Source organism: Pseudonaja textilis, chromosome 13 (genome assembly GCF_049901715.1).
Source record: "Pseudonaja textilis isolate UNSWEBS1 chromosome 13, rPseTex1.2, whole genome shotgun sequence".
Taxonomy (NCBI): domain Eukaryota; kingdom Metazoa; phylum Chordata; class Lepidosauria; order Squamata; family Elapidae; genus Pseudonaja; species Pseudonaja textilis.
In genome coordinates, this window is record NC_142002.1 from 11296897 (window position 1) to 11322645 (window position 25749).

At 40.8% G+C, this 25749-nt stretch overlaps 1 protein-coding gene across 1 annotated transcript in view; it reads left to right on the forward strand.

Annotated features, from left to right (window-relative positions):
- ARNT2 (aryl hydrocarbon receptor nuclear translocator 2) overlaps positions 1-25749 on the forward strand; it is a 106847-nt gene that overhangs the window by 25649 nt on the left and 55449 nt on the right. The window contains exons 4-6 of the mRNA XM_026709640.2: positions 6593-6806; positions 9741-9954; positions 24174-24276. Of these exons, the coding sequence (XP_026565425.2) occupies positions 6593-6806; positions 9741-9954; positions 24174-24276 (531 nt within the window). The remainder of the gene's footprint in view (positions 1-6592; positions 6807-9740; positions 9955-24173; positions 24277-25749) is intronic.

A 25749-nucleotide genomic window follows, 5' to 3' on the forward strand; every position in this document is an offset into this window, starting at 1 on the left:
CTGAGAAATTACCTCTTTCCCATCTTTTTCTGAAGAGAAAAGAGATATGAAGTTTGCACCTCTGGACTGCCGTACTTAAATTTGGGGACTCAAAATTGACAGTTGATGGTTTTCTGCTCTAATTATGGCTTTTTTTTTTTTTTTTTTGGTATCTGCAATAAAAATAGCTGATCCAAGAACTGTATCCTTCAGCCTTTGCCTTCTGGCTTTCAAGTTTGAATAATAGTCTGGGTGAATCCAGACAGGGAAGAATAGACAAACTTTGAGGATTTAGCCATCTCATGCAGAGACATCTTAAGGCAAACTGCAGGAAGTCCTTCGACTTACAACAGTTTGTTTAGTGCCCATTGAAAGTTACAATGGCCGCTGGCAAAAGTAACCATTTATCATAGTTATGATCGTTCCAGCATCCCAATGATCATGGGATCAAAATTCAGATATGGTTCATACTTGCGACTGTGGCTGTGTCCCAAGTTCATGTAATCTGCTTTTGTCAGATTTTGCAGCAGAAATTCAAATCCAGAAAACACACAGATGACTGATTCAATAGGATTCATTAACTTCTTTATATACGTAATAACATATTAAGTAAAGGTTACAATACCAATAGTAGATTCTTCCAACTGGTAGAAAGTTATAGGCAAAATACAAGCAGAGAAGAAAAATAGTTTCACTTTAATTCAGCAGGCAAGCAAGTTAGTTTCAGTTTCTCTTTTAGAGCTGAGAGCACAGAGCTAAGCCATGGCCAGACTCCCAATGCAGCTCCTCCCATTGGCTGACCTTGTTAACCATGTCTCTGCCAGTTCATGAATATTCTGACAGCTTTTATGACCTTCTGACAAGCCAAGTCAATGGGGAAGTCAGATTCACTTAACAACTGGATTACTAACTTATCGAAGGCAGTGATTCACTTTACAGCTGAGGCAAGAAAGGTTGTAAAATGGGGCAAAATTCACTTAACAAATATCTCACTTAACAACAGAAATTTTGGGCTTGATTGTGATTGTAAGTTGAGGACTACTCACATAGGAAATTTGATGCTCTCCAGATGGTTTATATATCAGTTCGCCAAAACCTTTGCTATCGGTTATGCTGTTTAAGTCAGTGGAAACTGATGCCCGCAGGCCTTGGAAATTACCTGGTTGCCTGTCCCAACTAGCTGAGAATTATAAGGCATTTGCCCAGACTTTCGATATGTTTTTTTAGGCTTAACCCTTATTATTTACCATGGTTTGGTGATGCTTTCCTTTTTTTTCCCTCCACAGGTATGATGATCCAATCTTTCGTGATAAGGGAAAAATATGCAAGGTAGGCGTTGGGAAAAAGGGGAAGGGATAATCCTAAAGTAAATGAGAAAAAAAATCCATCCTTTGTATTTCAGGCTAAGGTGTTAGTTTTCTTTTTTTTGGGGGGAGTGTCAAAATAATGGCTGATCCAGAAAAGAAAGGTGGGTGACATAGGAGATACCATCCAGAAGGGACATTTTGGAAAAAGGGTGTAAAATCAAAGCAGAGTGTGCTTGTTATAGAGGAAAGTAGATCCCTTGGAAGTGGATTACTGTGAAATGAATAGAAAAGATGGTACATTCCAAAAACTTGTTGGACTTGGTTCAGGTGAAAATTAAATGCAGTTCAGGATTGGAGATACTCTTTCCTACTTATATAGAAATATTAGGTTGAATTCACATCATCTTTTAATGACCCCATAATCCCTTGCAGGGTGGAGTCTGGCCAACTGAATGGAGCTGATTGTTTACTGGCCGGATGCTCTTCCTGTCACCAATGCAGAGTTTTTTCCAGCAGATATATTCTGCCTCTACCTAGGATGGAACTCACAGACTCCTGATTGTGAGGCGAGAGCTCCACTTCTAGGCCATCACACCACTGCTCTGTTGAATTCACATGACCCGTTTAATCTGATTATTGAATGAACCCTTTTTGTGCTGAATCATAGCCCCCCCAAAATTGATTTGAGTTAGTAGAAAACACTAAGCCGGAAAAAAAAAGAAAGAACCTTCCTTGTTGTCAGACCATATTTGATAAGTGTTGACTGGCTTAATAGTATGTTGTGTGAATGCAACCTTAAAATGATGGAGCTCGAATGTCATCATCTTTCTACAGCACAGCAGCTTTCTAGAGTTTCAAGAGAAAGGACATAACTTCATTAGCAAAGCTTTGCTGCAGAAGGTTGTTGTCATCTCCCTTTCTTTTAGAGAAGCAGATAGCAGGAACTCCCTCAACCCAGCCTGGAAGAACCTGGTGTATAACAGTGTCCTCTGTCTGTTGCAGTAAAAACCATTAAAAATGGATTGACTAGTTGGGGAAAGACTACTGAGCAAATCAGGATTTACACATCATCCTAACCTATCACTTTGTTGGCAATGATGTCTGACCCCAGCCACTTAATAAAAACAGGGCCAGTCAGTAAATTAACTTAATTAAGTTTGACTGAACAGGAACAATTTAGTTAGTTGGGAGGAAACTATTATAGTTGATTGTGCTTTTTCAAGAGGCAACTGGACTTTCTGGTTTTTCTTTGAAGACGTTTCACTTCTCATCCAAGAAGCTTCTTCAGTTCTGATGTCTATGGAGATTCTCAGTCATCCAGGTCATGGTTGTCTCAAAGGTGCTTTTTCAAGAGGCAGCCGGACTCTGGTTTTTCTTTTCAGAGCTGAAGAAGGTTTTTGGATGAGAAGCGAAATGTCTTCAAAGAAAAACCAGAAAGTCCAGCTTCATCTTGGAAAAAAAGCACCTTTGGGACAATCACGATCTGGATGACTGGGAATCTCCATAGACATATTTAGTTGATGTTGGGCAGGGTTGTTTGGGGAGGGAATTGTAGAATCCAAAGCTGCTACAGAGAAGTGTGACGTTACTTGCTTAATATCTTGAAGCAGAAACGTTGGAAAAAGACACAGTTGAGGTCTTCGTTGATCAATGGGTTTAAGTTTTGGGGAGAGTCCGTCAAATACCTTGGTAGAGCTGGTGTTTGTCTTCACTTTAAGGAGAGCTGAAGTTATCATAGTGTAGCTTCTTGTCTACTGGATTGGCTACACTGCCCTCCCTGGCTCTTCTTAGAAGTAGCTCAGTGGGTTTATGGGAAGCCCATGCTATTTATTGACACGAGATGGCTTTATGGACTGACTTCCTTGCCCTTGAGGTATTGCTGAACAGTTGGATACAACGGGAGCAGGCCAGTGGTGCTGTGTGTCAAATGGGTCACGGAAAATGCATGGATGTTTCTCATGTGCATTCACACATTCAGGGAACACCCTCACTTTCTCTCATCCAGATATACCTGCACACATGGAACCGTTTTATAAGCCATAAGCTCTGTGTCAGGAATCTCCAGTCTTGGGAGTTGGTGAGTAATTTGGAATTTTAGGAGCATCTCATCGCTGCTGTTACAAGATACTTGCCTGGGGGGCGGGGAGGTTGTTTTTCACTGCATCCTGCCATTTCCTAGAATATTCTTTCTGGCCTTCATTTATTGTTCTCTATCTTTCTTCTTCTCCTCTGGATGTGGTCTTAAATAGAACCTGAGGCTACAGCCTGAGGCTATTTCCTAAAAGCAATGCACAGCCTTTGCTCCAAGCTACCTTCCTGGGAAAATATCTATCTCGATAAAATAAAATCAAGTAGAGCGTGGAGTTTAAGAAAGTTACTTTCAGGTGGCCTACTGGGTACCTGGGCCCTTGGTGAAGATAGGCAAGACTATCTAAAAATAGACAAGTTATCATTTTCTGTAGTAATCTGTTGCCTCGTGCCAACATTTACTTTTTGCGTACAGAATATCCCTCTGCTTCCTGCCCTGCTCTGCCCTCTCTGAACATGTCCAGATTACGTTTGTTCATTTCCAATATCTTCCAATGCTTCAATGGAGGAAAACTTGGAAATGGGGAATTGGCTTTAGGCATGTAAATTCTCTGCCTCTTTTAGAAGATGGTTGTGTTGAGAGAGAAAATAGATATATTTAAGCAACCTAAATTCTAAGGACTGTGTTCAGTGAAGCTACAGGAGAAATGCAGAATACGCAACCAGCAGTAGGAATGAACTTGCCAAGAATTTTCCCTAGTCCAATCCCCTAACCCCTGTAAAAGTGTCCAGATTTACTGCTATTGTGAGTATGCTTGGAAGTTTATATATAGTATAGTATGTATGAAGATAGAACGGATAATCTTTACTTCTCTCATGTATAGGTGAAACTGGAATGAAATGTAAATGAATTAATCCAAGCACCCATTTATGCAAATTGAAGAATTCTATTCATGGAGCAGAATCTGAGTTGCCTTGGCTGCGATTGTTACTATCGTTCTGGTTATATGTAACGTAGTGCTTGATAAATCACATATGATTTTGCTGAGAAACTGACTAAATATTCGGTTAAGTTTTGCTCAAAAAAAGTGGGAAATGGTCCTGTTTTCCTTGTTCCCCAAGCTTTTCTTCCCATTTTGGAATTTTCCTATTTGCTTCCCTTCCTCGAGATGCCAATTGGTCGTTCTGGTGCAGAGTCTCTCCTATGTCTTTCAATGCATGCATGGAATTCCCCGGCTTGCCAAGACCTACCTGTTTCATTTCAGTGAAGGAGGAAGATCTGCCTGGGCCACGAAATCGGAGTGTGGATCTGCTTCCTCCATTGCAACTTCAGGTTTTGTAGGCAGGGGGGTTCCATGTGTGTTCTTGTGCCTGTGAAAACCAGGGTTGTGTGCCGTAATTTTCTAAGCAGGGTGGGTGGGGTGGAGCCAAGAGATGACCTTAGCTGGGACCTCCGGTGCCTCTAGACAAGAAATAGAAAATATTGTGTCCTACCCAAATGGCATGACCAGGATTGGTGGCTGAAAATAGCAGGGATTTGGGAGAGCAAAAGATTTGGTAGATCTGATAAAAGACCTTCCTCTTTTGGCCCCCATAAGTCCCTCTTGATGGACATTAGACACTCACTGTCCAAAGTGGAAGTTTGTATTGAAAGTCCATGTTCTTTGTAGTGAAATGGGTGAGAGTAACTAGGATAGTGTAAATATTGATTGGAAGAAAGGTTGGCTCACCACTGGGCTGTAGATAAAAATGACCAATCTTTTCTTTTTAATTGTTTTATCATTGTTTTAATTTTCCTTACCTTGTTTATCTCTCAAGAAGGAGCTGAGGAACAAGGCCACTTCACCCAACTTTTCTGTTTCTCCCTACTATTCCCTAAGCCAGGGATCTCTAACCTTGGCAACTTTAAGCCTTGTGGACTTCAACTCCCAGAATTCCTCAGTCAGCAGAGCAAAGGGAGTTGAAGTCCTCTAGCAAAGCTGGCTGGAGAATTCTGGGAGTTGAAGGCCACAAGTCTTAAAGTTGCCAAGTTTGGAGACCCCTGGCCTAGGCACTATCTCTAGCCATAAACCAACATCCCTGTGGACTGATATGCATTTGCTTGTAAGTGTAGATTGGGAAACAAGAACTGTTGGGTTTATACCTGGCTACAGGTAGTCCTTGACTTACAACAGTTTCATTCAGTGACCGTTCCAAATCACAGCGGCACTGAAAAAAAGCATCTCGTGACCGTTTATCACACTTACGACCGTCATGGCATCCCCATGATCACAGGATCAAAACTCAGGTGCTTGGTCATTGACTCCTACTTATGACCTTCCCAAGGTCACCTGATCCCCTTTTGCAATCTTTTTGACAAGCAGAGTCAATGGGGAAGCCAGATTCACTCCACAGCCAGACTACTCACTTATCAACTGCAGTGATTCACTTAAGACCTGCGCCAAGAAAGTTCGTAAAATGGGGCAAGGCTCAGTTAACAGATGTCTCACTGAACAACAGACATTTTGGGCTCAATTGTGGTCATAGGTCAAGGACTACCTGTATATTCCCAGCTAAGCGTATCTAGTCTGTTAATTTCTTTAACCCTATAAGAGCCACCTACAATGTCTCTCTCTCTCAAAGAGCCGTGATGGCCCAGTGGTCAGAATGCAGTACTGCAGGCTATTTCTGCTGACTGCCCACTACTAGCACTTTGACAGTTCAGTTCTCACAGGCTCCAGGTTGACTCAGCCTTCCATCCTTCCAAGGTGGGTAAAATGAGGACTCAGATTGTTGGGGTAATATGCTGATTCTGTAAGCCACTTAGGGAGGGCTGTAAAGGATGGTGAAGTAGCATATAAGTCTAAGTGCTATTGCTAAGTGGGAAGGAAGGAAGGAAGGGCTGTGGTGGTGCAGTGGTTACAATGCAGCATTGCACACTGACTCTGCCAACTGCCAGCAGTTCAATCCCGAATGGCTCAAGCTTGACTCAGCCTTCCATCCTTCCGAAGAGGGTAAAATGAGGACCCAGATTATTTGGGGGGGGGGTGCAATGTGTAAACCGCTCTGTAAACCGCTTAGAAAGGGGGCTGTAAAGCACTGTGAAGCACCATATAAGTCCAAGGGCTAAGTGTTACTGCTCTTCCCTGGTCCTTGCATTACAAGTCTTTGGGATGCCCGGGCGTAGTGCCTCCCCTTTGAGCCCACCTGGATCTGCTATGCCAATTTCCAAGCACTGCATCTTTTACCGACAGCATCTCGCTTTCTCTCTCGGTTTGCTCCTTCTCATGTGTGCTTAGGGAGAACCATAGTGAGATCGAGAGACGCAGGAGGAACAAGATGACCCAGTACATCACCGAGCTCTCTGACATGGTGCCCACCTGCAGCGCCTTGGCGCGCAAACCCGACAAGCTGACCATCCTACGCATGGCAGTGTCTCACATGAAGTCCATGAGGGGCACTGGGAACAAATCTACCGATGGAGCATATAAGCCTTCTTTCCTAACTGAGCAGGTGGGTGGCTTCGTACGAGGCTGTAGAGAAACACGAGGGTCTTGCAGGGGTTCATGTTACAGGGAGGCTGGATCGCAGCTAGTCCCACGCTGGAAATGTCTTCCCTCTAGCTTTAGATCGTTCTTCCATTTGAATGGCGGGGATTTCTTCCGAAGGAGAACAGCTTTTTTTTGGAATAGGATGCTAGGGTTTGGGGTTTTTTTCTTTCTTGCATACAAGGGTGGCTGAAAGGTGATGAGTGAATGTTCTGTCTTTCCTAGTGCTGTCTACTTTCTGGAGGTGAGCACTCATCTCAGGTAAACCAGAGGAAAGATAGCAGTGTTGTTGCCTGAAACATAGGTCGGGACTATGCTTGCAGTAACAGCAGTAGAAACAGAATCTTGCATGTCTGTACGTGATTCCTCCTCCCTAGTTTTGACTGCTAATGAACTTGTCTGAGATGTTTTCTCAAGTTACTCTCTTGGAATGGGCTCAAGCACCGTTTATCTAATCGTTGCCTTGGGAGCGGCTCTTCCTCCTTCCTTTTTTGCTTTCTTCTTTGCTTTCATTTCACCCTTTCATTCATTCCCAAGGAAGAGTTCACCATCGGATTGAAAGACAAGGCAATCATGGGGGCTGCAGGAACCTCCTTTATGTTTCTGAAGATCTCCCATCTAGCCAGGTTCTTCCCTGCTCATTATCAGCCCATTTAAAGATGGGCAGTGGGTTAAAAAGAACTTTCTTTGCTCATAGTGTCCTAGAAAACTTCCATTGTCTGCTTCATAATTGTCCACCTCATAACCACCCAAACCTGTAACTGCTTTCTAAGATGCTCTCAAGTCTTTGTCCTTGTGTTGAACCTTTGGTTGCTCTGGACGAAGGGGTCTTCAAATGTGACAGCTTAAGACTTGTGGACTTCAACTCCCAGAATTCCTCCTCCAGTCATGTTAGCTCAAGAATTCTGGGAGTTGAAGTCCACAAAGTCTTAAACTTGCCAAGTTTGAAGACCCTTGCTATAATGAATGTGTTCTCAGGCTACCTGAACCCAAGGAGATGTAAATCTCAGTCCTACAACCACACATGGCTTTACTTGATTGCTAAGCACGAACTCAGCTGAAATCTCTTAGGCGCTTGACATAATGTGGCTACGTTAGAATTTTTTTTATTGAAAACTAAAATAATGTCACATTGAATTGTTGATCGCCCTGTGTCAACAAGAGATTGCAATTCACCCTTACAACCATGGCTTGTTGGTTTCTTCCTCCTTTCCCATTCTCTTTGCCCCTGTGCTTTGTGGCTTTGAAGCTGGATAGTTGTTGATGCAACTGACATCTATGTCCTGAGAAATATCATTCATGCTTTTCACTGATACTTACTATCTTTTTATCTATCTATATAAAAGTGAAATACCACTCACTCATCACAAAATCCCCAGAATCGTCAGGCCTACAAACTTGAAATTTGGCACGTATGTTTCTCTTGGCTTCTAGGTGCTCACTAAGAAAGGATTTTTTGAAATGATCATCAGAGCATTAGTATTTTGTATACTATTATTATTAACATGCTCTGATGCTCCTCACCTGAAAAGAAACCTGTTCCAAATGCAAAACACAAGCAGAGGAGAGGAGTTTCAGTTCCAGTTTAGTTTCATAGCAGCAAGCAGCTTTAGTACAGAAGAGTTGAGCTAAGCCACTCCTAGGCTCCTTGCTATCTCCTTGCTCACACAGCAAATACTGTTTCAGTTTCCAAACAGCCCTCAATTCTCTCACACACTGACAGGACGCTAGCCAGATAAATATCGATGGATGCTGGTAGGCAGAGGCAGAATTTTTTTCTCCTTATTTTCTTCCCCCCAAACTAAGCCCAACCACATAGCTTTGTAGCGAAGCATGGATATCAAGCTAGTTATATTATATTTGAAGTGTTGTCTAAAAGTATTTATGGATAATTAACTTTTGGTTTTGCTGCACATATCCATACAACACACAAATAGTTTGTGGTCCATATAATGCTCTACCTTAGGCTAAAAAGGGACTTGAATATTTTATGGCTCATTGTGTTGTAGGCATCCAGGCAGTGCCTTAACCCTGATGTGATATTTTATTTTGGCTGGGCATTGTATGTACGTATATTCCAGACTATAGGAAAGGACAACATGATGTGAGAGAAGTAATGACCTGTGTTTGCTAAAGTTTAGAGAAGTAAGGAATGGGCAACCAATTGTAGTTCATTTGCAACAGAAACACTTGTGTTTGGGTGGTGCACAGGAGAATGTAGCTACAAGAGGAGTTGGTTATTTGTGTGCTGGGTGATCTTTCTGCTAAACATCACACCTGAAGTTTCCTGCCCTTTCTCAAACTCAAGACTTCAGGAGAAAAAGAATGAAAGTCCTTGACCATATCCAGGAAGGTCCAAGGCTGTTGAAATAATGGCTGGAATACAGTGCAGATTGTATTCCAAGCACTTGAAATGCACAAAGCATGTGCTATATACACTAGATTGTCCAAATGCGTTGATCCATGTAAATTTATTCTGTAATTTAAGCTCAGAGGCAAGAATGGGGACATTTCTTTTAGAGAAGGAAACGGTGGTTCATTTCTTCTCAGCCAAAATATGGTGGGTGCTGTTTTATTTATCCAGAATGCCCCGAGTGGTATAGCAAGACTGAGGAGCAAGGATGGCAGCCATCAGGCATGGCTGCTAATTGCTTAAATAAATGTCAAAACACAGACAAAACATGATTGAAGAAGCATAACCAAGAAGTGTGACAGAATACCATGAATAGTACTCAGTCACAGGGTACCCGTGGAATTTTAAGATAGATATTCCAAAGCAAAAGGAGAGCAGCTTGTGAGCAAAACAGGAAAGGGTTATACAATAATCATTCTAGCACAGGATGTCCTCTCTCTATCGAGGGCTTTGCTTTTCTGACATGCTTGTCTTCCTTCTCTCAAGGAATTGAAGCACCTCATCCTTGAAGCAGCTGATGGTTTTCTCTTCGTGGTGGCTGCTGAAACAGGCCGAGTGATCTACGTCTCGGACTCGGTTACGCCAGTTCTGAACCAGCCTCAGTCAGAGTGGTTTGGCAGCACCCTCTATGAGCAGGTTCACCCGGATGACGTAGAGAAGCTGAGGGAGCAGCTCTGTACCTCTGAAAACTCCATGACAGGTCAGTGGCCTCTTGGACAGCTTCACTTCGCTTGTGAGGGGAGGGGGGAGACACCCTAATGCAGGGGTCTCCAACCTTGGCAACTTTCAGCCTGGCAGACTTCAACTCCCAGAATTCCCCAGCCAGCAAAGCAAAGGGAGTTGAAGTCCTTCAGCAAAGCTACCTAGGGAATTCTGGGAGATGAAGTCCTCCAGGCTTAAAGTTGCCAAGGTTGGAGCCCCCTGCCCTAATGCACACTTCTCTCTTGTCCTGATAGCTTTCAGATGTTTTGAGACCACAACTCCCAGAATTCTCAGCATGTCGGGAATTCCGGAAGCTTCAATCTCATCAGTGGAGGGCTCCATGTTGAAGAAGCCTTATCTTTAAAAAAACAAAAAAACATTTTTTATTAATTTTTTATTAACTACATTTTTTAGCGCTTAATAAACATTGTGTTGTCTGGGTATTTGATTTGCTTAAAAATATAAATGCCATTCTTACTCTCCCTCACCCCCCCTTTTTTACAACCACTGATAAAATAAATTCCGAGTTTGATCATATTCTGTATCTTCTTTCTGTTTGATTTTCAATGGGAGTCGGTCCATTTCTGCACAATCTTCTTAATTATCTCTTCCTCTTGAGGTGTTTCTTCATCTTTCCAGTATTGTGCAGAGATATTCCTTGCTGCTGTTAAAACATGTATTACTGAATACATACTTCTCTTGAAGAAGCCTTATCTTAATGGCTTGAGCTACCATACGTATTTCTACCTAGATGCAAGTCATTTGAAGATAAGGAGGTCAGTGGTGATTTTTTCTCTGAGCTTGCTGTTTAGCTTTTGAACATTTTGTCACCAAACTAGGTGACATCCTCAGCGGCACTTTGGGGCTTCAACCGAAGTCTTGCTCAGGAAGTCACCCTAGTCTGGTGGCAAAATGTCTGGAACAGTGGAGGTATTCAGCAGGTTCTGATCAGTTCTGGAGCCTCGCCCCCATCTATTCTCCGCCTCCCATCAAGTCCCAGCTGATTGGCTGGGTCTTCTTTGGTTGCCCTGCACAGGAGAACAGAGCTGGAAAGCAGGTTAGTGGGGTGGGGAGGGAATGGGGATTTTGCAGTATCCTTCCCCTGCCATGCCCACTTAGACACACCCACAGAACCGGTAGTAAAAAATGTTGAATCCCACCACTGGTTCGGAAGCTAAACCGCAGCCTCGGAGAACAAACCTCCATCAAACACCCGAGCTGCAAATATTCTTGCTCATTTCTAAGATAAGGAGGCTTACAGTGATATGTCCAAGGTTGCAGCTGGGTTTTATTTAGCTATTAAATTTCTATGCCACCCATCTCATTGCCCATGACTCAGTATACTTTGATTTGGGTGAAAAAAGAGACACATTGGTGACAGGGAGAAAAATAGCAGCAACATACCCACTTCTATTAATTAAGAATAATTGCATCTGTGCTTATTTTTCATCTCTCCTTCCAACTATCCCAATTTCTCCTTGTTTTCTTCAAATAAACACTTGCTGTGTCAGCTCCTTTCTGATTTATCCTCTCCCTTCTATTGTTTTTGAGTCTTTTGGGTTGTTGATGGTTTTTTTTCACTGCACCATCTAAATTTAATCTCCAGCTGTGCTGATCCAACATTTTTCCCCCAGTGTTGTGTTTGGTTATGACAGTAAAACAACAACAAAAAAAACTGTATGGCCCTTAAGTTTGGAATGCATACAAGAGAATCCCGGGGCAATTGAAGGACTTCTGTGGGTTTGTGTGAAATGCATATCAGTGAGAATAAAGGGAAAGATAGATTATTTGTGATGCAGTATTGATGTAGGTAGTTTGTTACTGTTGTCTTTTTTTTCCTCTCTCTCTCTTTGAGCCACTGCCTCCATTTCATCTTGGCCATGGCTTCCCCTGTCCCTTGGCTGGGCTGCTGAATTTCCATCTACAGTAGTTGTTTACAAGAGATGAGGAAGGGGAGCAGGGAAGAGATTTTGCCTCTGGCTTTTGTGCACATTTTTTCTGTTTCAGGATTCTCTGTGCTGTTTGTGGATTGGACTTCCTTTCCTTTTTGAATGCTGACCCTAAATGTACTCTTGTTTTTCCTGAAGGACTTTCATCTGCTTCTGTTGCCACTTTTTTTCTCTCTCTTTTTTTTGCATCTGAAAGTTTTACCAAGGCTGAAAAAAAGATAATAATACATTGTTTTTGTTGTCCCATTTTGATACCTTTTTTCTTTTGTTTCTCTGGCACCATATTTTTCTATCGGGCATCCTTTCCTTTCTCTCTTTATGCCGGATATTTTTTCTTATTCTTTCTATTTTCCTATCTATCTATCTATCTATCTATCTATCTATCTATCTATCTATCTATCTATCTTTATCTATCTATCTATCCATCCATCCATCCATCTGTCTATCATATATCTGCCTCTCTCTCTCATCTATAATATGTTGTCTGTCTATCATATATCTGCCTCTCGCTCTCATCTATAGGTCTGTCTATCTATCTATCTATCTATCTATCTATCTATCTATCTATCTATCTATCTATCTATCTATCTATCTAATATAGCTGCCCTCCTCTTTCTCTTTGTCTCTCTCATCTATAACTGTCTGTCTGTCTGTCTGGCAGTCTGGCAGTCAGGCAGTCAGGCATATTTTGGAACCACCCATCTCCCCCACAGAAGGATTAATATTTTTTCCCTATTCCCCCTTCCTGTCACACCTTTCTTTCTAAAGTTGACATTTTTTTCTGGACACTCCTGACATCCTCTTTTTATCTTTCTTTCTGATGCTTATTCTTATTTTATTTAACCTGCCCTCCCCTTGTCCAACTCCCTCCCCATTCTCTTTTTGACTTCCTCAGCTCCATCTAAAATATTATGTTGCAGACTTTAAAAAACAACAACAACCCATTTGGATTCACATACTTAGGAATGAAATTCTGCAGAAGAGCTGCTGGTTTTCTTTCTTCTAATCCCCAACTTCCACCGATGCTTTCACAGGTTTTTGGAAAAGGCATCAAATCTCTTTTTGTTTTTGTTCCATCCAGTTTTTGTGGCTGGTTTGAGACTCTCTGATCTTAATAACTACTGAAATGTTTTTTCTGGACTTTTTTTCTCTCTCCCATTGGATTGTTTCACTTTAACCTTGCATGGGTTAGCAAACTTGGAAGGAGAAGGAGGGAGGACCAGAGCAAACAAGTTATTTTTTCCTCCCGGGGGAGAATAATGTGGCTGCCTTGACTTTGAACCTGGCTAATCATTTGGCTACCTCAAGGCCCTTTCCTAATACTGCAAAAAGATTTTTGTACAGGATAAAAGGTCAACAGAAGCCTTCAAAGAGACCTTAACTACAGGATGCCCAGCTGTTCCCACCTCCCCTCCCTTTCTTTATGTTTTTCCTCCCTCCACAAAATCTAGTTCTTCGTGGGCAAGGAGAGATTTAATTGAGTTGATCTAGCTTGATGTTCCTCTAGTCATCAAATTCTCTTTTAGATTTAGGAATCAAAGAGGCATTTAAAAGATCAGAGTACTTCGTCTTATCTTCTTCTACATGTCCCTGTCCTTATCCTGCCAGAAATAAAGGTTTCAGCAAAACCTGTCTAAAATAATGATAAGGGAAGGATGGAGGTCTAAATTATTTTGTTTGCTTGCAGAGCGTTCCAGATACTTGCCCGGCAGAGGAGATACACACTATGATGATTTAAAAAAATAATAATCACGTGGGCTTATGAGTTCAGGGTAATTTTAAAAATACAGTTGAACCATGTTCTGTAGGGAGAGAACAAGAGACTGTGCAACTGAACATAATTTTCCCTGAGGCATGTGACCCACTCCGCCTAAATGCATTTGGAGTACAAGATCCAATATTCCCAACCGTTAGTCCTGCAAGCATGAAGGGTAGGATAGACATTGTGTCCAGGTATGTTTCAAGAGTACCATCTTGGAGAAGGCTGAGGGTCTTTTAAACACGTTCCTCAACTTTCTCCAGATGTTGAGACTGCAGTTCCCAGAATTGTTGAGCAGAATAGACAAAAGGCGAAAGAAGTCCCAGGGCCTTCAGTCAACCCATGTTAGATCAGAGTCTCCTGAAAAAAATTCATAAAAGCATCCAGCAAAAGTTCCACAAGACTCCTCTTTCTTTCCTATTCAGATAAGAGCTAAAAACAAGGTCCACAAACACTTCATGAAGTTTCAGGTTGTTTATTGACCCTCAAACATTTAATTTAGATGAAAAATTAAACCCAGATTACTTTAACTAATAGTACAACAGCTCTACTACTACAATAAAAGGGATGCCAAATCCAGTCTAAACAATTGGCTGAACTATATGACCAAGCATAATAACTATATCACCCCTTGATATTGGGTAGCCCCATTGACCTTTGGGGTCAATATTGACCCCTTTGAAGAACCCTAGTGAAAAGTCAGTGAACTAGATCTGGATAATGCTTTAAGGTGGCCTTAGAAGAAACCTTTCGTCCTCACTCGAAAATATCTCATTTTCTTTCTCCCTACTTTATCACACGAGGTGCTAGTTTTTCATGGCTACCCCAGCTGTTCATCTTGGGCTCTTTCTAACCTTTTCTTAAGATGTTGGAGACTAAAACTGGGAATTTCTGCATGCAGTGCCAATGTCGTAATCCAGATCACCAACTCTGCCCTAAAATAAGACTTTTTTGCTATCTGCACTGCACCATTCTATTAGTGGACAGGATATCTTTTTAGAGGCAGAAATGACATCTACCAAAGCTTAGAGAATGAGTGCATCTCTTGTTTAATTAATTAATGGAATCTGAAATTCACCTTACTTCCACCATAAGCAGAAATCCTCAGGACAACTTATAATAACATTTTTAAAAGTATAAAATTGGTGTCACCTCTGAAAAGGCCTGTCTAATTTTTCCATTTGCCATTCCCAGACTGACTGACTGACTGACTGATTGACTGACTATCAATATCTATCTATCGGCTCTTCGTGCTTGTGCGAGCAAAGAGTGATCGGAGCTGCCGTCTCTCTATAAATACTGGTGCGGAGGTTGGCTGTGTTGTTATTTCTTGATTGGTTATCTTCTTGATGGAGTTGATGTTTGCAGATTGGTTGACTTTTTCATAAGAACATGTGTGGCTGAGGTATTGGCTATGTGTCTATCAGCCTCCTGTGTTGTAACGAGCTGGGTAATGGGCTGTGTGATGACCTTCTGAGTTCTATTGTTGTGACATCCTGGGTCTTGTGCTGTAATCTCCTGGGTTGTTGCTGTGTTGTAACATCCTGAGGTTTTGTGGTGTAACCTCCTGAGTTTCATGATGTGATATCCTGAGCGGGTGGCTGTGATGTGACATTCTGAGTTCCGTATCAGCCTGAAGATGGCGAGTGGGACCTCGTCGAAACATTGCCAAGATACTCTCAATCTTACGCAGGAAAAGACCGAACCACGCCAAGACCTGCATACCTGTACCCATGAAAATCTACGAAAACAACTATATATCTTTCTTTCTTTCTTTCTTTCTTTCTTTCTTTCTTTCTTTCTTTCTTTCTTTCTTTCTTTTTCCTTCCTTCCTTCCTTCCTTCTGTCTGTCTGTCTATCTATCTATCTATCTATCTATCTATCTATCTATCTATCTATCTATCTATCTATCTATTTCAAAAGAGGAGGATACAACATACATAAAAAGATAAAGGCAAACCATTATACTAAAAACCACCTACTATTTAACAGCTTTGCAGATTCTGTTTCTTTCATGCACTTACAAAGCAGAACAGCCATGGAAAAAGGAGACAGCCATGTCATATTCATTTTAACGTGCAAGATGCTAATTGTAATCACTTGTTTTTGAGACAAAGAAAAGGAATTCTAATTCATATTAGGGGATATAATGTTTGTCATTTGGCTTAAATTTCTGAAGGAAAACAATGTGTTTTTTGGGGGGTGGGGGGAGAGGAATAAAATCTCCCCTAATCAAGTTTATGGCTTTTGTTTCTCCTCTGAGAAATAGTTGATAGGTTAAAGTTTCAGCAAAACAGATGATCAGGGGGCTGAAACAATCCTTGCTTTTTTCTTATTGTGTAACCGAAAAACATGACTAAGCAGATTCAGTGGATCTTATTTTGTTTGGCATGAAAGCACGATTTGCATTCTCTCATTTGCACTGTGATATTGTAAGGAACCATAACAGGAAATATGCTTACGTTATAATGGAAAGAATGATAGAGCAGGGATTAGCTTATTTTGATTAACTGCCTTTTACTGAATTAAAGGACACGAGTTTTGCACAGAAATCAGCCTACTGTAAATACTAGAATCTGAGTCTGGTAAAACAGTAGGGAGTTTGCAGAGATTAAGACCAGGGGGGAAAAAAAGCCTGCCTTTCCAAAGCCACCAGATCTGTAGATGTTGATAGCTTCAGCAGCTGTATGCGGCTTTAGTTCGATGTCCTTTTGCAAGGAATATGGTTAGCAAGCATAGTTGGCACACCCAGAGGGAATCCAGATGTTGAAGGAGTCAGATTGTCTGTGTGCAATTGGAAGAAGGATTAATCAGCAAAACAGTGCTATAGCAAAATGACATCAGGCCAAAGAAAGGATGTGAGAATTTTAACACTCTGAGTCACTTCGGAGTAAATAGCCCCGGAGTTAGAAAGGTAGAAATCATTCTGTCCTTTGAAAAAAAAAATGGAATAAAGTGTTATTTATCTTTAAAGGATGACTGCTAAGAGCTTTTATGACTGGGTTCCCTTACAGTAAAAAGCCATGGTTTGTTACGTAAACTACTATTGGCTCCATGCAATTTGCTAAGCTTAAAACAAAAGTTATTTTTTCTTAGTACATAAGAACATACTAAGATTGTATGTTTGAAGGCAAGGGATAATTCAGGATGGCTGAAATTCTGACTCTTGATTCATAAGCAATTTATCTCTCTTGATACACTGGATAAGGAAGGCAACAAACTAGGAAACATTGGGTGCAGCAAACCAGAAACTAACAAGGAAGCAAGAGCTTCCTGTTACTTTTGAAGCCAGATTTGCCCTAACATCTCTTAAGTGAAAACCAGTTTCAGATGCTGGCATCCGTCTTCAGTTTGTTGGGATATACAAACTGGGAGCTTTGTTGAGAATAAATGTAATAGAAATCAAGTTTTGACTTTCTTCCACATGAAAGGTTGGACTTTCTTCCTTCAAAACATATCATATTGCTCTCCTTCCCACTCCTCCGAATTAAATTATTTTCTCAAGGCAAAACATTTCTAATTCTTTCAACTCTCTTCTAAAGTCTTAATTTCTAATCTCCTGATCATCCTTGCTATGCTTCCTTTGAATTATTCCAGATTGCATCTTTTTTTAAGGGAGGGGCTCCAAATGGAATTACTCAAAGGCAAATGTCATAGGTTATGCCAGTGAATTCCCCATTCTTCTCTTCCTTTTGCCTTCTGAATGTGACCTAAAATAAAGACTATTGTTATTGTTCTTTTATGTTTGAGCTTTTTCCTCTAGCAGAGCTACCAGTGGTAAATATCCCTGAATTCTGGTAGTTGCATTCACATTTCTTTTTTATTTTTATGTCTTTGACCCATGCTTTCTTTGTACCAGTATCATATAGAATATTCAATATACATATTTATATTTTGGAATAGCAATAGCATCTAGACTTATATATCACTCCATAGTGTTTTTATAGCACTCTCTAAGCAGTTCACAGAGTCAGCCTATTGCCCCCAACAGTCTGGGTCCTCAATTAACCGACCTCAGAAGGATGAAAAGCTGAGTCAACAATTCAGGATCGAACTCCAGACTGTGGGCAGAGTTTGCCTGCAATACTGCATTCTTACCACTGCGTCACCATGGCTTATTGATATTGTTAGTAACTACTAAGTAAATGAAGAGCCAGCCTGGCTTCAATAAGAGGAGAGTGGGATGTGTGGTGTCTAAATTGGACCTATAAATGGTGACCTTGGACTGCAGGTTAACTTTTGTGGTTGACTTTGTTTTGGAATCCAAGAGAAGTTCCAGGAGGGAAACTCAGTCAAGCAGAGAAAGGAGGGGGGGGGGATTTTTCCTGTCTTTGAGCAGACTTTATGTAAAGCAGGTAAAAAAACCCATGGACTAATCAGAAATTGGAGAGGTAGATGTCGGAATTTCCATATCATTTCTGGATAACTTGACCATTTATGTTCTGTAGTGTTTTACTTGTTTACTATATTTAATCACATTGTAGTTTTGTGTTAAGCACATTCTCATGGTTAACCCTGGTAGGATCATTTTTGAAGTAAACAGGTCTTCTAAATTGGGACGCATCAGAGAGTTTCAGGTAAATTATTAAAATATTTGGTCATAGGCCAAAGATGATCCATAAGAAAAAAAAATTAAGTGTGAAACCATTATGGGAAGCTGGGAAAGGAATGGAAGACAGAACATGAACAATCGAGATAGCAGGTGATGAGTTAGTTGACAGTTTATGTCAAAAATGGCAACTGAATCTAGATGACATAACAGTTGGGAAGAAGGATTTCAGATCCTTCCAAGGGACTTATATAACCATAGAAATAGCACTTAGACTTATATACCACTTTATAGTGCTCTACAGCCCTCTCTAAGCAGTATATATAGCGCTCATGTGCCTATGAACATCAGTGAGAGATAGCATAAGCAGATAGTCATTCTGCCTAAGATTTGCAAGTTCCCTGACTTCTCAAATGTTCATTACATCTCAAGGGAGGACTTGATAAAAGAACTTCTGAGAGATCTTTAAATGCTCTCTGAACTTGATTGTTTTCTTGCAGACATTTCAATTCCTGAACTAGGGAACATCATCAGTGCTAGTAAGGAATGGGGTTTATATTCTAGTGGATTGCCCTGTCAGTATTGGTCTTAGATGTTCTTCGTTTGGGCTGTTTACTGTTGCCTTGTTTGGAAGTTTCTTGATTGGGGTATTGTTTACTTGATTGTTGGGTTCTCCAGTGAAGAGAAGAGAAGAAAAGAGAGGAGAGGAGAGAAGGGAGGGGAGAGGGGAAGGGAGAGAAGAGAAGAAAGAAGAGGGAGAGAAGAGAGGAGGGGAAGGGAAGGGAAGGGAAGAGAAGTTCTTCCATGAACTTCTCTAGTGAGACTTTTCAAATTAGAAGGCTGGATAATCATGAGGATTAGAGAGTGATAGAACAAGCATTGGGTAACAGGACAAAACAGCAAGTCCTGTGCCAACATTAGTTCACAATGTCAAAGCCAGCTAGAAAACATCATCCTAAGAAATTCTAGTAATTTTCAAGCAGCCTGAGAAAAACAATCTCATTCATAGCGGGAGGAAAACTTTCAGGAACAGTATTAGTTTCATAATTGGAGAAAACCTTGATCATCATTTGTGGTTGATGGCCTCTCTCTGCCATGCTTTTATGCAATCCTAACAGCGAGTTGTTTTTGAAGGTTACCAGAATATTAGTCACAAAAACAGGCATGTATTAGTAAGCCTCATTTGCAGAGAGTTTGGAACCATGTTCCAATTTATTGTGATTAAAACAACATCGGATAGTTTAATTGCTTATGTTTTTGTTTAGGCTGTTCATCATTTGCTTTTCTGTACCATTACCTTGTAGATTTCTCATTTCTCTATATTAAAACAAAGGAGAAATAGTTTAGAGTCTACCAAGATACTTCCATTGTTGTTTTTTAATTCCTGTTTTCTGTTGTTTTTCCCAAATAGCCTGTGGAATATTTTTCTTGGAGTAGAATCTCTTTTTTGGGGGGTGGGGGTGGGGGGTGTTTGTTGTTATTATCTTATCCAAGTCAAACTGAATTTCTCTTGTATAAGGCAACAGCAGGGAGCATAAGAATGAGTGCACAGGGGCATTTAAGGATATTAAGATTTACCTCTGTCTTTGTGAGACTATGGCTTGGTTTGTGCAAGTTTTCTGTAGCTGCTCAGCTTGGGGGTATTGTTTCCCCCAACCGAAAAAAGATGCAGCAAAAACATGGATGCATGGACCTTAGTTTGAGAGGTAGACTTGCACTGAACTGCATTCACATATTGCTGAAATGTAGGATGCTTTTGCTATAGTTTGTGGAACACGTTGCATAAGAGCCTGGATGGCAGAGATTGTGAAGTCAGGTTGGTTGGCCGATGCATCATTTGAAACAAAATGCACGGGTTTGTGTGAACCAGGGCAGAGTATTTGTTGCAAAATTTGGAAAAATCTAGGTAAAAGTGTTCCTTTTTTTCTTCTTCTAGAGGGAGATATTTGTGCAACCTAATTCTGGAGTACTTCATCCATTTGTCCCTGCCAGATCTATGCATTTGCTTCCTACCAAGCTATTGTCCTGCTGGTTATTAGTTCTTCTAATTTAATTCGGACAACATGGGCAGTTGATTTCTAGCCTTTGACACATTTTCAGTCCAACATTGCTAGAAAATGCTTGGGGAGTAGTGTGGTGGCCTAGAAGTGGAGTTCTCGCCTCACAATCAGGAGGCTGTGAGTTCGATCCTAGGTAGAGGCAGTTCTCTCTCTGGGCACAATGAGAATATATCTGCTGAATGAAACTCCACATTGGTGACAGAAAGGGCATCCGGCCAGTAAACACTCTGCTAGCTCCATTCAGTTCCCCAGATTCCGCCCCCACAAGGGATTATGGGGTCATTAAAAGAAGATGATGATTACCAGAAAATGCTTTGGATTTTATTGATTGATTGATTGGTTGATTTTTTGATTTGATTTGATTTGTCAATTGCTTACAAGATAATAGGTATAAGTATATACATAGTTACGAATACATGAAATGGGTACATATACGAAAAATAAAAGAAACAATAGGACAGGGACGGTAGGCACGTTGGTGTGCTTATGCACACCCCCTACAGACCTCTTAGGAAAGAGGTGAGGTCAATAATAGACAGTCTAAGATTAAAGTTTTTGGGGTTTGAGGAAGAAACCACAGAGTCAGGTAGAGTATTCCAGACATTGACCACTCTGTTGCTGAAGTCATATTTCCTGCAATCAAGTTTGGTGCGGTTAACCTTGAGTTTGTATCTATTGCGTGCTCTTGTGTTGTTATGGTTGAAGCTGAAGTATTCATTGACAGATAGGACATTGCAATGTATGATTTTATATACCATACTTAGATCAGACCGAAGATGGCATAATTCAAGGTTTTCTAGATCTAGAATTTCAAGTCTGGTGGCATAAGGTATTCTACAATGAGTAGAGGAGTGGAGAACTCTTCTTGTGAAATATTTCCGGACTTTCTCAACTGTGCTAATATCAGATACATAATGTGGGTTCCAGACTGATGAGCTGTATTCGAGTATTGGTCTAGCAAATGTTTTGTATGCTCTAGTTAGTAGTGTGATATTATCAGAGAAAAAACTACGTAGGATTAGCTTAACAACTCTTAATGCCTTTTTGGCTATGTAGTTACAGTGGGCTCTAGCACTTAGATCATTGGAGATGAGTATTCCAAGGTCCTTTACAGAGCTTGAATCATCAACAAGATCTTGACAATTCAGCTTGTATTTTATTTTCTGATTATTTTTTGCCAATATGTAAGGCAGAGCATTTATTTGTTGAGATTTGAAGTTGCCATTTGTTTGACCATTCTGATACATAGTCAAGATCTTTTTGAGGAGTAGCAGTATTGTCTGTGGTATTGAACAGCTTTACATCATCAGCGAAGAGAATGCAGTAGCTCTTAATATGATCACAGAGGTCACTTATGTAGAGTATGAAGAGAGTTGGTCCTAAAACACTGCCTTGGGGGGACACCACTATTGACAGGTACAGAATTTGATAGGACACTCCCAATTTTGATCATTTGTTGTCTATTTGACAGGAATGCTTCTATCCAGTTATGCAGTTGTCCAGAGATACCATAAGATTGTAGTTTTAGGAGTAGTTTTGTTGTGTGCCAATGAATCAAAGGCTTTACAGAAGTCTATGTAGATTGCGTCTATTGTTTTGCCCTGATCGAGTTGTGTAGTCCATATGTTTTTGCAGTGTAAGTGTTGCAGATTACAGGATAGTTTTTTTCTGAAACCAAATTGTTTATTGGAGAGTAGGTTATTTGTCTCTAAGTGGAGGATAATGGATTGGTTAATAATTGATTCCATGACTTTACAGGTGACGCAGCATAAGGAGATCGGTCTGTAATTTTCAACTGGGCTGGGGTCTCCCTTTTTGAAGATGGGGATGACTGTGGCTTGTGACCATAGGTTAGGCAAGGAGCTGGTCCTGAAAGATTTTTCAAAGATTATGCTTAGAGGTTCGGATATGGCAGTGGATAGCTTTTTAAAGAAGTAGTCACATATTCTGTCTGGTCCAATAGATAGAGATGGTTTTAGATTGCGCAGTGCTTTTTCAACATGATGATTTTCTGAAGGTGGTGTTGTTGTATGGGATTTTGGTTCAATGTGGCAGGAAAAGTTGCAAAATGGGGCAAAGCTCACTTAACAAATTTCCCACTTAGCAGCATAAATTTTGAGCTCAATTGTGGTTGTAAGTCTTGGAATAGCTGTAGTATAAGAATCTGAGGATCTGCGAAAGAAAGAAAGGGGCAGTTTTGAATTGAGGCAGAACCAACTGCTTTAGTGGGAATTGCAAAAGAGAGGGAGAGAAAATGAAAAAATGGGCAGTGAATTTTGGTCCTGGTTTTCTCATTTTGTGGGGAAAGTTATGGGGCAATGATGAATAAAGAAGCCTTTATTTTTGTTACAGGAAGCAATAAGCTGTGTGGAGGTGACAAAGTTCAAGTTATGGCCTTGTTTTCTTCATTTCTTTCTTTCTTTTTATTTTAATTAGCCAGATTGTGGTAGGGTGAAAACTTGGGGAAAACGAACAATTACTGGAAAAAATAAGGGGAAAGACATACTTTCCTTTACACTTTTGTATGCATTACTTAATCTTGAGAATTTAGGGATTTCCAGTAGTCTGTTGGTTTGAGTGATTATCAGTTTGATTTGCTATGCCATAAAAATCTGCATCTTGCACATAACAAACACCGCAATGGGTACCCCCAAATGATTGGAGGTTAGGTCATACTTCTTTTGTCCCACTTTCTCAGTCATCTCTGAAAAGAAGGTCACTGGGATTGTAAGAGAACTGGGAGGAGAACTGGCGTCTGCTGGTCAACTTTCAAACATCTTCGACTGCATTCCTAAGTGAAGATGTAAGGAGTCAAAAATACGAGTGTGGGCAGATTTCTTCATTAAGGTGTCCCAGACCAGAAAAAGCATCACATGGAACAAATTATGATTTTTATAACTGTCTCAGCACTGGGAGTGAAGGAAGAAAGAACTCCATAAGTTTTCCAGTATGTGACTTAATTGTGAGCATCAAGCATGGGGATTTTTCCTTCTTTACTAGATGATTTATGACCGAGGTTTGTAATTCATTGTCTTGTTGCAGCAGGGTTCAAATTCTCAGAATGTATTCTTGCTTTCATTGGATGCTTTGTTTCTCCTATACACAGTATATTTTATGGCTGCGATAGATTGTAAATCCTTCCATTCTAATCAATCTTCTCAGCTTCTATTAGTTTAAATGTGGTTTTACTTGCCGCAGTACAATTATTTGAGCCTCTTGGGCTGATATATTGGCTTAAATCAACAGTTGGCAAAGTACGGCTTTCTAATTCTGCAAACTTAATCCTCTCTTTTCATTGTGGCTGATAGGAATTAGAATTTGACAAAATCCAGTTGGACCCTGCTTTCAAAGAGGTTTGAAAAATGGGATATATTATTTTTTCTAATAAATAAACCAAAACATCATTATGATTGCATAGAAATTGACCGGGTTTAATCTATAGCCGCTACAAAAATTGGTATCATTGTCCTAAGAATCTCAGTGGCAGAAACTCTGACTTCTGCTTAGAATTTGTGTAACGCACTCACACATTTTTATGCCTGATTCAACTGCTGAGCTTCTAATGGGTGTGGAGCTATAGCCAGGCCACTGTAGTACAGTACAGAGGCTGTTAGTACATTTCAGTGTGAGTTCAGATGTGCAGCAAACAAGCTAATGTGAAAGGTGTGAATCACAGGCTTGGTGAAGATACTGTAATTGCTTGATTGGTCCATTCTGCTTTTTCTTTCATCCTTTCTGCCAGCGTAGTATGGAACTATAGCATGCTTATGAGATATTGTCCTGCTAACACTGTAAAATTATTTCAATTTAGACTGTGCTGTCGGAGTCAGATTGCCTTCTTGGTGACCCATCTTTTTCTCCTTTTTGTTCTTGTTTGCGCTTCCCCTTCCCGCTGTGTAGGGAGGATTTTGGATTTGAAAACTGGCACAGTAAAGAAGGAGGGTCAGCAGTCTTCAATGAGAATGTGCATGGGATCCAGGCGTTCCTTCATATGCAGAATGAGGTATGCTATTTCTGCTTTCATTATTAAGGGAAGACTAGAACTTTCCTCCTAGCTCAGTACCTTAACCACTGCAGCACACTGATATTCATTCACTCATCCAGAATAGAGAAGAGAAGAGAAGAGAACAGAACAGAATTCTTTATTGGCCAAGTGTGGTTGGACACACAAGGAATTTGTCTTGGTGCAAATACCCTCACTGTACATAAAAGAAAAGATACACTTGTCAAGCATAAAGAATCATAAGGCACAACACTTAATCATAGTCATAGGGTACAATAAGCAATCAAATCATACTAGGAAACAGTCAATATAAATCGTTAGGATACAAGCAACAAGGTTACAGTCATACAGTAACAAGTGGGAAGAGATGGATGATAAGGAGTGATGAGAAGATTAATAATAATAGTAATGCAGACTTAGTAAATAGTTGGACAGTGTTGAGGGAATTATTTGTTTAGCAGAGTAATGGCGTTCGGGGAAAAAAACATCCTTGTGTCTCGTTGTTCTGGTGTGCAGTACTCTAATAGCGTCGTTTTGAGAGAAGGAGTTGAAACAGTTTATGTTCGAGATGTGAGGGGGCTGTAGAGCTGGAATGGACCTAGGAGGTCTTCTAGTCCAACCCCCTGTTCAAGCAGGAGATCCTATACCATTTCAGACAAGCAACTGTTTAGTCTCCTCTTAAAAACCAAGAGCGATGAAGCACCCACAACTTCTGATGGCAAGCTGTTTTACTGCTTAGTTGTCCTCACTGTGAAGAAGTTCGTTCATTCATTCATTCATTCATTCATTCAAAGCATTGACAGTATTGTTTCAGAACATTTCCTTCAGTGGTGGTATTCGACTGGTTCTGCCTGGTTCTGGAGAGGCGTTAGCAGTGATGAACAGTGGAGACTGAACTGGTTCTCTTCGCTGCTCTGTGATTGGCCCACCCGCCTGTCCAGGCTCCCATATTCACTTTTATGGCCAGAATTCAAAGTGCAGCTGCTTTGCGCAGCGCAGCAGCGTGGCAGCTGCTGCAGTGACCACCATCATGCAGGCTTGCAGGAGGCAAGTTAGAATGCCTCTGTGCCTGCGCAAAGTGTGTGTTTGGTGCACGCATGCACACAAAGTGTGTGCATGCACGCAAAGCTCAGTAACCAAGCCACGCCCACCGAACCAGTGGCAGCTTTACTTGAATACCACCACTGATTTCCTTCCCAAGTTATTCTAGGGAGCCCCGTGGGTTTCACCTTCCACCTTCATCCAATTTTTAGCCTGGACCTCACTCTTTCTTCACATCTACTGTATCGGGTCTCATGTTCAGTTTTTACTGAATCACTGAATAACAGAATTGGAAGGGACCTTAGAGGTCTTCAATCCCCTGCTTGAGCAGGAAACATACCATTTAAGGCAAATGGTGACCTAATCTGTTCTTTAAAACCTCCAGTAATGGAGCACCAACAACTTCTGAAGGCAAGTGATTAATTGTTCTCA